The 15,991-nt window shown below is 39.3% G+C and overlaps 1 protein-coding gene across 2 annotated transcripts in view; it reads right to left on the reverse strand.

The window, feature by feature from the left end:
- Nucleotides 1-469: 469 nt before the first annotated feature.
- ZNF800 (zinc finger protein 800) overlaps nt 470-15,991 on the reverse strand; it is a 48,648-nt gene continuing 33,126 nt past the window's right edge. The window contains exon 5 of one of the 2 annotated variants that reach the window (XM_025291468.2): nt 470-768. In XM_025291468.2, coding sequence (XP_025147253.1) covers nt 582-768 — 187 coding nt within the window. In that variant the 3' untranslated portion in view covers nt 470-581. The remainder of the gene's footprint in view (nt 769-15,991) is intronic. The other variant, XM_025291466.2, reaches the window with a different exon arrangement.

Consider the following 15,991-nt stretch of genomic DNA (forward strand, 5'->3'; position numbering starts at 1 on the left):
AGGAGACGCACTAACCTCGGTGCAAACCCAGTAGAGGATGCCCTGGGATGGCAAATTAGAACCCGGGAGCAAGGGCTGATTCGGAGAGGAACAAATGGTCATTGGGTATGAAGTTACAAGGAGGGAACTGGAGGTTGGAATTCAAGTTTAACCACAGTATGGGTCACAAGACTCTGGACAGCGCGGGTCACCAGCCTGTGATGATGGGATTTGAGGTGAAGAAGATTAAAATGGGAACTAGGCTTTGAAGAACTAATGATGAAGGGAAATGACTAGGAACTCGACAAATTAGGAGGGAAGAGGATGGTACTCTCCGGTGGCAAGATTCTCAAAGAAGCCGGGATTATGGCAGACGGGATGAGGAAGTCCTCGCACCCGCTAGCCCTAAGGCACACGGTCCTCCTGAGGGGCTGCGTGGGACAGAGGTCGGTAAAGCGCGGGGTGACGGCAGGGCGCCGGCAGCTGAGGCCCCCGGGGAGAGCTCCGGCGGGTGCGGCGGGAGGAGAGGTGCGACGGGCGAGGCCTGAGGTACTGGGCTGCGCGGGGCGCGGCGGCGTCCGGGCGCGGCCGGGCGGCGGCGCTCACGGGGCCGCGGGCTTCCCGAGGCCGCGAGCGGCGTGCTGGCGCTCCCGGGCGGCGCCGCCGCGGAGCTTGGCGCGGCAGCTGGCGGCGGCCTGGCGCGTGGTGACGGCGCCCGCGGGCGGGCAGCGGCTCCCCGGGGCGGCCGGGCGCAGGGCGGCGGCGCTGCGGGGCGACGGCTTCCCGAGGCTTCGGCCCGCACGGGCGGCAGCGATCCCCAGGGAGAGAGACAAAGATACGCCGGTTAGAAACAGGCCGAACGCGCCGGCGCCTCCCCGCTAATACAAGGAGCCGCCAACCCCAACTCAGCGCGATGCCATTTCCGCCCAACAGGTTGTTTGTCGTAGACACAGGAGATAAACCTGTGTTCATCAGGGGAAGACAGCATCCAACTGAAGTGTCATTAAACATGTTCTTAGCCATTTAGGAAAAGGTATCAAAACCCTTAAATTCTTTTGACCCAGAAGTTCTAGTTTGAGAGTTTTCCCTTAAGGAATAATGAATACATGCAAAATTTTCATACGGGGTATTCACTGCAATATCTACAACAGCAAAAAACAGGCAAAATGAAACAGCAATTTAAAGAAAAACTGGGACTATCCTATAACCAACAGTAAGATTAAAGTCTTAAGAGTTGATTCAGTTCAGTTCAGTCGCTCAGTTGTGTCCGACTCTTTGTGACCCCATGAATTGCAGCCAGCCAGGCCTCCCTGTCCATCACCAACTCCCGGAGTTCACTCAAACTCATGTCTATCAAGTCAGTGATGCCATCCAGCCATCTCTAAGAGTTGATACTAACCTGTTATTAAAAGAATACCGGGATATACTATCTATTCATATGGAAAGGTATACTAGATAGAATAAAAAAAATAGCTTAATCCTCATTTGTGGTGTGTGGGAATGGGTGTATACATATGTGTGTCCATGTGGATACATACACGACACACCATGCATGTATAAAATAATGGAAACACTCCAAACTGTTAAGTGGTTATCTTCAGGTGATGAGGCTGCAGGTAATCTTTACATATTTCCCAAATTGTATCTTTATAATAAAAAATTCAAGTAACCTAATAAATGGCACTTAGTCTATTCTTATGTACCCATTCTTTCTACCAATTCAAAATTGTTTTACATTGTGTAGCAAAGTGATGGACATCAAAAGATTTTAAGAATGAATGAATGATTTCCACAGAAGTAATTTATCCTCCTCAAAAGTTCTGAGTAAATCACAATATTTCAGAGCAGTTTATGCCTTAAACATTATGCAGTGAATCAAAACCACTGTCTTCTGTGAAGTTATACCTTTACTCTATTAAGTATTCCTACTTCAGGTGAAAAAAAAAGACTTTCTGAGCTTCTAATGAACCTAATTTGATTTGTAATCTCCACAGACTTGGGAACACAAGGTTTGCTGGGGGGGAAAAAAAAAAAGTTACCACACTTTTGGAACAAATGTTTTAGATAATACCAATTTTTTAACAATGTATTCAATAATTTGCTTTTCAACTTGAAGGAACTTAGTGGGAGCAAAACTGAAGTATTACAATAAACTAGTCAAAACCTTATATCTTGGTTTTCCAGTCATAACAAATTTAAGTTTTTAGCTCTTATTAAGTAACATCAAGGGAATCTTTTGGGTGATAATAAAATTTTATACCACCATAACAAATGGAAGGAATTATAAGGCTTTGTCATTGAACTGATAGAAGATCCATTAATACATAAATTCCAATGATATTTTAGGCCAAAGGGACCTCAGAATTGTGAGACTTTCCTTAATTTTTCCATAATTTTGGATTTTCATAAATCCAAGCTGTTTATTGGAATGTTGCTTAACCAGAGGATGATCTAATCAACCACACCACCCTGCAAGTTTCCTTCCCTCTGTAGGTAGGTATGGGATAAAACAATCATGTCTAGAGACATTCATTTTTGTAGAATTTAAAAAAAAATTATCAGAAATAAAACATACAGAAAGAACAAATACTAAGTGGCCAAAAATTTGTGTTAACCAACTGCTGAACAAAAAGTGTGTATGAACTTTTTATAAAGCAGTGTCTCTCCAAAATCCTTATTTTACACCAAATGATTTAACATAGCAGGATTAAATGCAGATAAGACAGAAGAACATTTATTTTTGATGTTATCATCCAACTTTCATCTGGTGTGTTGTACAGCAATTTCAATTCAACATTTTTGAGTGTCTGTTGTCTCAAGCACTGTGCTCAGACCAAAAAAAAAAAAAGATAATTTGAGATTCCTTCCTTTGAAAAGCTCTATCTAGAAAATTACCTTCAGATTATTCAGATAACTCCAACCCTAAGGCTAACCTGAATCCCTAAATCACCCTTCAGTCCTGCCAAAGCTTTTCATCTCATTATTCTTCAGATGAGCTTTCTAATTTCCTGTCATTCCTTTGCTCAAATTCATCCAGAGAATCCCATTGTTTCCACACTAGCGAAGTTATTAGTTCTTAATCTTTCAGGGGAGTCAAAGACTAGTGAGATTCTGATTAGACATGGACTTCGTCTTCCAGAAGCATGCACAGAAATGCATACATACACCATATACTTCACTGCACTAGAAACTGATTTCCTGAACATAAGCAATATAGAAAAAGCAATATTTACAAAGAAAGGAATCCCTCCTTCATCCTTTCTTGCAGGAAAAATAGTGACTTCCTGAAAGAAATTTTAAAATTTTAACAGCTCAATAGTAAATCTCAGTAAAAACCTGGCTTGATTTGAAATTCTAATATGGTCTTTGACATAGTAACACATAGATAACCTTTGATAATCAATTGTAACTTTATTCTCCATGGCCATAAGTGTTCAATTCCTTGACTCACAAAGGTACACAGAACCAAAGCCGAATTCCATAGAATGCTTTGTCAGATTAAGGCAGCCTGTGTACTAGAACACTAAATTCCTCCCAGAGTTTCAAGCCAAAGTCAAGTCCCATTATTTCCTCTGCCTTCAATTTCAATTAAGACCTCTGGAAAGGCAGCAAATTTCTGTCTAGTAGAGAAAAACGTCATATTCTGTTCCCATCTCTTGGCAATACCTCTTGGAAAGGTGGTAACAGCTGCTGACATGGAAAGTAATGAGGCATGGCTATCCCTTCCAATGACACGTGGCTATCCCTTCCTCATCAGAGAAGGAAAACAATGATGCATGCCTGATGTCACAGGTGCACATCTGACCTCAGAGTGCTATCAAACTTTTTCTGCCATTTGAATAATTATCAGACAGTAGGGGAGAGAGATTATTTTGAAGATGTTGACAGTCTTTCCAGTTTCCAAAGAGTCCTAAAATGAAATTTGTGATGACATGAGAGAGCACATGAAAATGTGAAGCCTGATGTACCAAGAGACTTCAGTAGTTTTATCCAGTTACATGATGAATGGAAATGGCGGGCTCATTTTTTTCCAACTCTGGAGTAAATGATATCATTTGACAAGCAGTGCCCCAATTCACCATGGGGTCACTAGGAGTCGGACACGACTGAGCAACTTCACTTTCACTTTTCACTTTCATGCATTGGAGAAGGGAATGGCAACCCACTCCAGTATTCTTGCCTGGAGAATCCCAGGGACGGGGGAGCCTGGTGGGCTGCCGTCTATGGGGTCGCAGAGAGTCGTACACGACTGAAGCAACTTAGCAGCAGCAGCAGCCTCAATTCTCTTTCATGGACCATATTTAACAAACTTAGCATCAAACCACTTGACTCTCCACTCCCCTAACATACAATGTTCTCTCCCTCCTCTCATGTATTCAAATGCTCGAGACCCTCAGCCATTGTAATAAGCTTTCCCTGATTAACTGCAGTCTGAAATGACCCATCCATTTTTTTTAATGAATTCCTGCAATTTTTTCTATTTATGACTGTCCTAAAATGTGTATTATCATGAGACCACCAGCTTCAAAAATGTATTATAATCTGTATTTTTACAAACATTAGAAAGATCTGTGGCAATTTCTCCAATTTTCCTAAACCTATTTTGCCATTTTTAAAAGAATAATTTATCCCCAGAATGATGGAGAGGAAAAAGCTGACAACAACTGTTGCTGGAGTGACAGATCAACTGACCTCAATTATTCCTTTCTGTACTCATTTTCACACACAAAATTTGATTTTTCAAGTCTATATTTGCCAGATCCGTAATGTCAATGTTGACTGTTGAGTTTACCACCATTGTACCTCTACCCCTAGATTGTCCAACCATGCCTCCCAACTCCCATGGTCATCCTACTATTCTAAGAATTCAGACCACTTTCAAAATAACTTTATGAAAAAGAATTTAAGCAGATCTGAAATGAAGATAAACTGATTAGATGGAAAGGCCTACAATCAACATCATCTATTCAAACAAGATATAAAATTATGCTGAGCAGTAACTTGAAGATTATCTCTTTCAATAGATTCACATTATAAACACAAGAACTGTGGGGAATGGGGTATTTTGGAATAAGAAACTTAAATTTTAAAAGTATCAGTATTTCAACAACAAAACGATAGCAGAATCATACAGAGCCAAAAGGGATTGGCCTAATTCATTAGCTCATGGATTCAACACTAATGATAAATGCAATTAAGGAGTTAAAAGAAAAAGAAATTAAAACAATGAAAGTAACTCAAAATGTGAAAGATGAGATTGATTAGTAACCCAAAGAAATGGCCCAAAAGATTGTCTTTGACATTAAAAGTATACCAAGGTAACCTGAACTTAACAACAGTTACACTTATTATCATTTATTGTATGCCAGGCATTGGGCTGTTTCACATAATTAGTGCAATTTTATTAAACTCTAATGCAGAAAAACTTTGCTAAAGGAGAAAGAAATCAAGAAAGCAAAAGCTGGCCATCTGTCTGCATTGTGGTCTACTAGGAAGGATGCTCTGAGAATTGATGAATATCTAGTCTGAGTGGCAAGTATATTCCTATGGGAAAACTGAACGTATCATACTACCAGAGCTTACAGATAATGGTCACTAAGAGCTGATTCAATGTTCATCAAGAAATCTTCAGATTATAATTAGTTTTCCATGTATATTTGTCTATTGGGGGAAATTACACTGAACCATAAACAGAAGTCAGTGTCCCTGATATATTTCACAACAAACTTAAAAACTAGTGTTTTGGGCTTCCCAGGAGACAAAGGTTCATGTAGTCAAAGCTATGGTTTTTCCAGTAGTCATCTAAGGAGGTGAGAGTTGGACCATAAAGAAGGCTGAGCTCCAGAGAATTGAGGCTTTCCAACTGTGGTGCTAGAGAACTCCTGAGAGTCCCTTGGACAGCAAGAAGATCAAAGCAGTCAATGCTAAAGGAAATAAATCCCGAATATTCACTGGAAGGACTGATGCTGAAGCTCCAATACTTTGGCCACCTGATGTGAAGAGCTAACTCATTGGAAAAGACACTGATACTGGGAAAGAGGGCAAGAGGAGAAGTGGGCAACGGGATGAGACAGTTGGATGGTGCCAACGAACAGGAGTTTGAGCAAACCCTGAAAGATAGTGAAGGACAAGGAAGCCTGGCCTGCTGCAAACCATGGAGTTGCGAAGAGTCAGACACGACTGAGCAACTGAACAACAAAGGTGGCTCAGTGGTAAAGAACCCACCGGCCAACAAGGAGATACAGTTTGATCCCTGGGGCAGGAAGATCTTCTGGGGAAGGAAATGGCAACCCACTCCAGTATTCTTGCCTGGGAAATGCCATGGACAGAGGAGCCTGGCAGGCTATAGTATAGGCAGTCTCTAAGATATGACTTAGCAACTAAACAACAACATCACTGTGGTATTTATACTTAAATATTTATCTGTAAGACTGGCTAGAATGACAGTCCTTAAGCACCTAGTCATCTTGCTAGTTGAATCAATAATGGCCCTAGATGAACCAATAGGACCAGCTTTAGAAAGCAGTGACCATGCAAAGCTAAGTGTGAGGTCTAACAGGGAAGCTAGTCTGCCCTCTCTGTCTTGCTGTTCACCATCTTCAAATTACGATGCCATGTGATTTCAAACACATGCATACAAGAACAATTTAATTCGAAATGGGAATAATGGAAAAAGGAGGAACAAAATATAGCATTGTTTCTCCATGTTCCAGTGAACCTTGTGAATTTAGAGTTTAGTTTCTACAGCAGAGAAGGCTGAAGATTTATTTTTGTTTTTCTGGCACCAATAAGTAACTGTTTCATCTATTAAAAGAACTAGTCACCTAAGCAAAAAGTAAATGTTCAAGAACTTGGACATATAAACTTTTACTGAAGAATAAATACCAAAACATTTCTCATGTCCACAAATATATGCAATAGGCAGTTACTTACGGGTTTTGTTCTGTTTGGGGTGTTTTGTCAGTTTTTGTTTTCTGATAACATCTCCAGAGGTGAAAGATCTAATAATAAATACAGCCAGGTCCTAACATGACTTATCACAATTCTTGACAAGATGTTCACAGCATCACATCAAGAATTCCAAGGTCAGAATGCAGTTAGGACCCTGTGTCCATGGTCAAGGATAACACACACAGAAGTTGAACCAATGCTGTGAACCTCATGGATACAATTTTATTTGTACTACTACTGAATTTTAACTACTGTGGTATCATTATGAAAATACACTTTTAGTCTGATTAACTTTTTTCCAGTCAATAATGGAGTTATAATTAATATTATTTTCAAACAGAATTAGTGAATGATATGTGGAGAAGTACTGCCATCTTTAGGGAGAACGCAGGATTACTAGTAATTGAATATAAACACTTGGCCTCTGAATCCTATCATGGACACTTGGTATGGTACTTTTTTTTTTTTAATGGATTTGTCTTCTGTGATACAGTCTGGTCCAAAAGATCTAAAATCAAGCAGTTTTAACAGGCCCCATTAATGTATGAAAAATAAAGCAATAATTGCACTGACAGATAAGCTAGCCAAAATAAAACCGTGAATGATCAAAATTAAGGATATATTTTTATACAGATGACATGAGTCATCTGAAGATTAAACATGAGTCATCTCAAAAATAAAACATAGTTATAAACTGTTTTAAGAAACAAATGAAAAACTATATTTCTGTGATTAGCATATGAAGTTAGAGATTTTTAAATTTAGAAAATAAATATTTGTGGTTTAGTATTTATAGCACCACTGCTTATCACTGGCACTGAGATATAAAACTGTTTGGAACATACCATACAGGTTTTTACACAAGTTTAAAAGTAAATGATTTCCCTGAAAATTTCACCTACCATTTCCTTCTCATATAGAAAAGAAAATATCCCAATAAGCTCTTTTTGGTAACTAGCAGTAATAATTATTATCCACATTTCACTAATTTTTTAACTTTAATATTTATTATAAAATAAATCAATGACCATGATCTCTCTGAAAGAAATGTGAAACACCACATTATGTTGCACATGAGGTACTCAATCTGATATGCTAAAAGTAAAGAATAATACTTTGTTCACAGTAACTAAAGTTAGTTGTCTGATAGGCTATATAAGAAAGTTCATGGACCAAGGCATAAAAATATATGGGTTCTACAATTTTCAGACTTAATGCTAAAAAGTGGGGGGAAAAAAAACCCACCAGGAACAGAAAAGTGTGTATAGTATGCTTCCATTTGGTAAAGGTGAATATATACATTTGTATGATTATATACACATAAAACATCATGAAAGCCCAAGAAAACTGGAAACTAACTTCTTAACTCAGGGGAAGAGAATAAGAGAACCAAGAGATAGGGTAGAAAAAAAACTTACCTTTCACAGTACATCTCTTTGTACTGTTTAACTTTGTTAACATGTATACGTTATTATCTACTAAAATCATCTTTAAGAGATGTCTGGTCTCTATTCCTGACTGCTTCATTGACTTCATGCAATCACTTACCTCAGTTTTCTCCATTTAAAATGAGGTTAAACTACATCTCTAGAGTTCCCATCTACAATTCAAGAGAATTCTGGCTCAAAAGAAGGTGTATACAAAATGTATATACCAGATGGCTAAATAAAATAACTATGAGCCTTACTTTGCAGCCTGCTCTGTTCCCATTAGGCTACAAAAGCAGCATAGTAAGGAAGTCTGGGAAGAAAATTTATGTTTGTGAACTTGATAAAAGTTTGTCTTCTTTCTTTTTATTCTGTTCCAAAAGTAAAAATCTGGTTAGTCCTGGGAGTTTCTTGATGGCCTAGTGGTTAGGATTCCAGATTTTTTACTGCTGTTGGCTTGGGTTCAATCCCTGGTGAGGGAAATGAGATCCCACAAACTACACCCAACAAATACATAAATAATCTGGCTAGTCCTCCATTTATATACATGCGCACACACACACACTCACAACTCTCAAAACATTTTGATACATGAGAAAACATTAAAAATAATTATAAAGAGGTAGAATCTTTGTGGAAGCTTTTTAATAGGATTCTGAGGCAGGAAAAAGCTGAAAAATCACCCCTGTATTTCCCTAAAATTGGCCCCATAACCTCCTAAAAATCCTTCATAACCTTCATAAACACAAGATACCAGCAGACCCAGGGTAGCCAAGGGTAGAGCAATAGAAGCTTTAGACCAGTAAAAACAGGACATGAAGAGAGGACACTGACATCTGAAGAACAGAAAATGGGGACAGGCCTGATGATCCATTCATTCATAACCTTACATGCTGCAGAGCAAAACTGTTAGTCTTGAGTCTCAGTAGGTTTAGAGTATAATCATGGGGACTCTGTAGTTAAATAATAATGCACTAATAACAAAGGATAAAGAGGGGGAAAAAAGATAAATGTTCTGAGTTCAACAGAGGAAGAGGTCACAATGGGCTGGAGCTACGAGGAACACATTCACAGAAGAAACAGAACTTAAAATCTGTGAGATAAGCAAAATGATGATGGAAACATGAACAAAATAGTTTAGTTTTAGTCATAGTCTGATTTTAAATAGTAACTTGGCAAAAAAAAAAAAATTATGTTGCCACATTTTCTTGATAGAATACTTTACAGGAGTGATGACACGCTAAAGATTTATCAAAAGTGACAAACAGGCTCAAATATAAGATTAATATGCATCTAGATACAATTTACAACAGGGCAGGGTTCTAAAGTATGAGAAAACTATACCTATTCCAGGACATTTGGCCACCCTCTTCCAGTATCTTCTTGCAAGTAACTGGTATTATTTCCTATCACAACCTTCACACTCAAGAGTCAGCTCCACCCAAAATGCACAAAATGAGGAAGTCAAGCGGTGCCAGTTCTACTTTTCCATTGATTAAAACTGAGTTGGATCTGGGTAATTCAAAGAGTGATGTGCGCTTTCCTACATGAAAAAATGTCAAAACAAAATAAAAACTATTCTCTCAAGAGATTCTGTAACCATATGAACTAAGAAACTAATACAGAACCACATAATAACTTTAGGCAAAATATATAAATGCAAGGTATTATTTATGAATACAGTGTATGTGGCTTCTGCTTGATTTCCTCACCATAAGTCTTACCCTTATCCTGTCTCCAGTTTAGTCTCCTCAATGCTATCAGATGCTCCTGGTTTTTAAAATCCTTCAGCAGCTACCCCTAATTTTAAAAGTATGATTCAAACTACTCGGTATATAAGACCTTTCTTGATTTGGCTGTTATTCCTTTCCTTGGTTTATATGGGGTCTCATGTCCTCTGTACCTATCTGGAAAGTTTGCCTAGCTAACTCTTCCAAAACTCAACTTAAAAATGGATGGATGAATTATGAAAAGCCTCGCCAATCCCAGTGTGCCTTACAATTCCACTTCTGTGTATCCTTATAATGTGTTCTTCTTTCACAGTACTTGAGAAAAGGAACTGCACTTCTTCTCTCTGTAATCCTAGCACCTAACGCAGTGCCTCACACAAGCAGGAGCTCAAAATGTCTATGAAACGGATACAGTCAGCCTAAGACAGTGAAATCTGAAGAATACTCATGAAATTCTTTGACTTTTGAAACCTGAACAGGCTCCATGGGGAAGGGGAGTTTAATTTGCTTATTGTTTCTGGATATTTTTAAATAATTTTTTCATTTTCCATTCAATAGAAGTTTGCTAAATTAAAATCTTTAATCTTTAAAAGGCAAATAGATACCTCACGTAAAATACAACTAATCCTTCAAGTAACAAACACTTTAATTAACATGTAGTCAAAGGCCTGAATCACTCAAGAGGCTAAAAAAGAATCTGGGTTAACTCAACTTAGCAAATACCTGTTTGCCTGCATGGCTAGGGCACCACCTATGCATTTATAACAGGTAAACAAAGCTTAGCTGCCACCACCCTACAGCCCCCAAACCAACTATAGTCATATCAGCATTAGCGTGAGTGTGGGGTAATGCAACCGTTGACTCACATCCTTAGGGAAATAAATGCAAATGGCAAAAGGGAGAAGCCTATTATTATTTCAGAAAGGGCAGAACTACAGACCAAGGTCCGGGAAAATGTATGAAGCTTCTAAAGCTTTTCTGCCTTTGCTATCTCCTGTTTTCCTATACTGGTAAGCTATCTATTATTCATCCACTCATTCAACAAAGATTTTTTAATGTCCCAAGCATTGTGCTAGGCACAGGCTCTATACCACTCTCCCAGTCTCTTACATAAATCTCTCCAGTAGGAAGACATACACTAAACAAATTAATGCACAAATATAAACATAACTAAAAATTGTATTAGCTGACAAAATGGGAAGGAACGGAAAACAGAACTATAAGGGACATAATTTTAGACTGTCTTTATTTAGAAATGAAATTTAAGCTGAGACCTGACAATGAGTAACTTAGTTGAGCAGTGAACATACAGTAACAACAGAGCTGTCTGTGTTTTACGAAGATAGTTCTGACAGCAGCGTGGAAGACAGATTAGAGGTCAGTTAAGAGATTACTGCAGCAGTGTAGGTAAGAGATAGGAGCCCTAACTAAACTATTAATACCAAAGGTGGAGATGACAAGGAAAAGCCAAGTGTGAGACACATCCAAGGGCAGGATAGACAGACACTGACCACTGATCAGGTAAACTATGTAAGAGACAGAACGAAGTCAAGGTAATTCCTAGGATTCTAATTAGCCCAGGTTACCAGGAAGGTAGGAGTGTAAATAACTGAAACAGGGAATACATAACGGAGGAACATGCTTAAAAAGAAGCTAAGTTTGGTTTACTGAGTTTCTGTTGCTTTTAAGTAAGATATGGAGAAATATCCAGGTGGAGATGCCTGACATGTAACTTTGAAAACAAATGGTCTAATTATCAGAATCACTAGACTAGAAAATAGGTCTGGGGTCATTTCCACAGAAGTAATAAGTGATGCTTTAGGAGAGAGGAATCAGCAAAGGAGTATTAAACAAAAAAAAAAAAAAAAAAAGGAGGAAGGAAAGTCTGATCATGTTTAAAGGCCTAGAAACAAAATAAAAAGTCAGTACCAAGAGAGGAAGAATCAGAACTCAAAGAACTGTTAGTTCAATAAATATTTATCAGCATCCACCATGTTCCAGGGCTTCCCTGATGGCTCAGATGGTGAAGAATCTGCCTGCAATGCAAGAAACCCAGATTCGATTCCTGGGTCAGGAAGATCCCTTGGAGAAGGGAATGGTTACCCACTCTAGTATTCTTGCCTGGAGAATTCCATGGACAGAGGAGTCTACAGTCCATGACGTTGCAGAGTCAGACACAAATGAGCGACTCACACACACACACACACACACACACACACACACACATTCCAGAGTCCTTAAGATGCTTAAAGACACAAATAGATAACTTCAATTTAGTTATATATGGGGCACTATAGGAACACACAAGAAGGACCCAGCCAAACCCAGATCAGGACACACTCAACGAAAAAAACGGTGTCTGAGCTAAAGTTTTAAAATTAAGTGAAATCATGCAAAGAAAACTGGTAAGGACAAAAAAAATGAAATCAAGAGAATGCCTCTAGGTTTCTGAAATGCTGAACAAGATAAAAGGTTATAGAAAAGAGTTGGAAGAAGCTGAGAGGCTAACGTGAGTAAACTGGTAAGTGATTTAAATTGGTAAGAATAGAGTCATTCTTAGAAAAAAGAAGAGAACCAGATGATGAAAAAAGTCGACAAGAGATTTTGGTAGGGGGATTCCCTGGTGGTTCAGTGAATAGGAATCCACCTGCTAATGCAGGGGACATGGTTCGATCCCTAGTCCTGGAAGATTCCACAAGCATCTAGCAACTAAAGCGTGGGCGCCACAACCATTGAGCCCGAGTGCTACAACCACTGAAGCCCATGTACTCAGGGCCTGTGCTCCACGATGAGAAGCAACTGTGGTGAGAAGTCCGAGCACTGCAATGAAGACCCAGTGCAAGCAAAAATAAATAAGTAAATAAATACTTTCTAAAAAGAGATTATACCTATATTTTTAAAAAATGTTTTGGTAGGAAATTTACAGAAGATTTTGGGGCAAATGTTACAGAAGGGAGGTTGAGTGAAGCTGCCAACCTGTATGAGGATTTGGGAAGAGATGGGAGAAAACTTAAATGAAGTCTGCTGAGCTTAATGTAACTGTACCTTTCTATCTTCTTAGAAGATTTCTGTAAAACTGTAAAAGGTTCATCATTTTCCAAAGCTTTGGAAGTCTGTCTGTTTCTTTTGGATGCAATACCATGCTGAGACCAGCCCAAAGTGATCCAGTTATAAGTGACCATGAAAATGTTGGAAACGTAAATTTTTGTAAGCATTAATGGTCATAGGGGCTTTCCTTGTGGCTCAGCTGGTAAAGAATCTGTCTGCAATGCAGGAGACCTGGGTTTTATCCCTGGGTTGGGAAGATCCCCTGGAGAGGAGAAAGGCTCCCCACTCCAGTATCCTGGCCTGGAGAATTCCATGAACTATACAGTCCATGGGGTCACAAAGAGTCGGACACTACTGAACAACTTTCACTTTTCACAACGGTCATAGAGAGATCAAGTACAATGGGAAGCAAGAAGGCATTAGGTTTAACATTTATGTGGTCATTGATGCCCTTCAAGTGAACTTTCAACAGAAATGTAGGGGTAGGAAAAAACTACAGATGATTCACACGTGAAGGGTATAGGCATGGTTCAATATTGTCATTCATTCAATAAATATTTGCTGAATGCCTACTATGTACCAGGAACTGCCCTAGGCGCTGGAGAATCAATGATGACCAAGGCACAGGTCTCCTGAGAGTTTGATAGAGAGGGGAGACAACAAAATAGGCAACTACAGTAGTGAAATTAGTGCTAAAGTATTCTGAGAGCCTAACAGAAGTTTAAGAAAACCAAACTACCACACAACTGCACTCATCTCACATGCTAGTAAAGTAATGCTCAAAATTCTCCAGGCCAGGCTTCAACAGTATGTGAATTGTTAACTTCTAGATGTTCAAGCTAGATTTAGAAAAGGCAGAGGAAAACCAAGAGAGTTCCAGAAAAACATCTACTTCTGCTTACTGACTATGCCAAAGCCTTTGACTGTGTGGATCACAACAAACTGTGGAAAATTCTTCAAGAGACAGGAATACCAGACCACCTGACCTGCTTCTTGAGAAATCTGTATGCAGGTCAAGAATTAACAGTTAGAACTGGACGTGGAACAACAGACTGGTTCCAAATCAGGAAAGGAGTATGTCAAGGCTATATATTGTCACCCTGCTTATTTAACTTATATGCAGAGTACATCATTCGAAACACCAGGCTGGATGAAGCACAAGCTGGAATCAAGATTGCTGGGAGAAATATCAATAACTTTAGATATGCAGATGACACCACTGTTATGGCAGAAAGTGAAGAAGAACTAAAGAGCCTCTTGAAAGTAAAAGAGGAGAGTGAAAAATTTGGCTTAAAACTCAACATTCAGAAAACTAAGATCATGGCATCCAATCCCATCACTTCATGGAAAATAGATGGGGAAACAATGGAAACAGTGAGAAACTTTCTTTTTCTGGGCTCTAAAATCACTGCAGATGGTGACTTCAGCCATGAAATTAAAAGATGCTTGCTCCTTGGAAGAAAAGCTATGACCAACCTAGACAGCATATTAAAAAGAAGAGACATTGCTTTGCTGACAAAGGTCCGTCTAATCAAAGCTATGGTTTTTCCAGTAGTCACATATGGATGAGTGCTGGGCTCTAAAGAAAGCTGAGCGACAAAGAATTGATGCTTTTGAACTGGTGTTGAGAAAGATTCTTGCGAGTCCTTTTACTGCAAGCAGATCCAACCAGGCAATCCTAAAGGTAATCAGTCCTGAATATTTGTTGAAAGGACTGATGCTGAAGCTGAAACTCCAATACTTTGGCCACCTGATGTGAAGAAATGACTCATTTGAAAAGACTCTGATGCTGGGAAAGATTGAAGGCAGGAGAAGGGGATGACAGAGGATGAGATGGTTGGATAGCATCACCGACTCGAGGGACATGAGTTTGAGTAATCTCCGGGAGTTGGTGATGGACAGGGAAGCTTGGTGTGCTGCAGTCCATGGGGTTGCAAAGAGTTGGACATGACTGAGCGACTGAACTGAATTTAATGGAAGTTTGACAGTGAAAGTAAAGAGGAACAGATGGCAGTAACTAGACTGAAGATAGTCTGGAAGGGAAGTTCACTTACTGACTGAAAGGAATTTGGGCATGTTTGTAGGTCAAGGGGGAGAAGTTTGGGGAAAGGAAGATAGAAATGGGGAGGAGGACAGAGAGAAGGGTTGCTGGAGAAAGGTTTGAGGAAGACTGACTAGCAAAGGTAGAAGTGGTAAGTTTGGAAAAGAAGAACACGTCTTCCTTCAAAGAACCAAAGACAGAAGACAAAAAAAAACTGTGATGCCAAAGGGGAGCGTAAAGAAATGTTTCCTACTTTTGCCATGATATAGGCAAGGCTGCCTCTTATTAAGGAAGAAAAATAGGGCTGAAGGCTTTAAGAACAAGGTAAAAGTTCTGAAGAAGAGATGTGAGAATCGGATAACTGAAATAACTAATTCTAATTCCTAAGATAACATAAATAAAAGGAGAGGCGATCAACAACTGTATACTTTGTTTACATTTGGGAGTGGAATATAAAAGTGAAATGTGAACTGCATTTCACAGAATTCCATAGACATGAATTAAACAAAGGCAAATCTTTAAAAAAATTATCAAAAAGTCACTAAATGTACATCCATACAGTGCGGAAGTGATTATAGACCATTTGTTAGGGTACACAGTCAATACAGCACTCCCATGAAACTGAACCTGTCACCATTACTTCGTAGCAACGGCAGATGCTGCTGCTGCTGCTGCTGCTAAGTTGCTTCAGTCGTGTCCAACTCTGTGCGACCCCATAGACAGCAACCCACCAGGCTCCCCCATCCCTGGGATTCTCCAGGCAAGAATACTGCAGTGGGTTGCCATTTCCTTCTCCAACGCACGCAAGTGAAAAG

The sequence above is a fragment of the Bubalus bubalis genome, chromosome 8 (genome assembly GCF_019923935.1).
Source record: "Bubalus bubalis isolate 160015118507 breed Murrah chromosome 8, NDDB_SH_1, whole genome shotgun sequence".
Taxonomy (NCBI): Eukaryota; Metazoa; Chordata; class Mammalia; order Artiodactyla; family Bovidae; genus Bubalus; species Bubalus bubalis.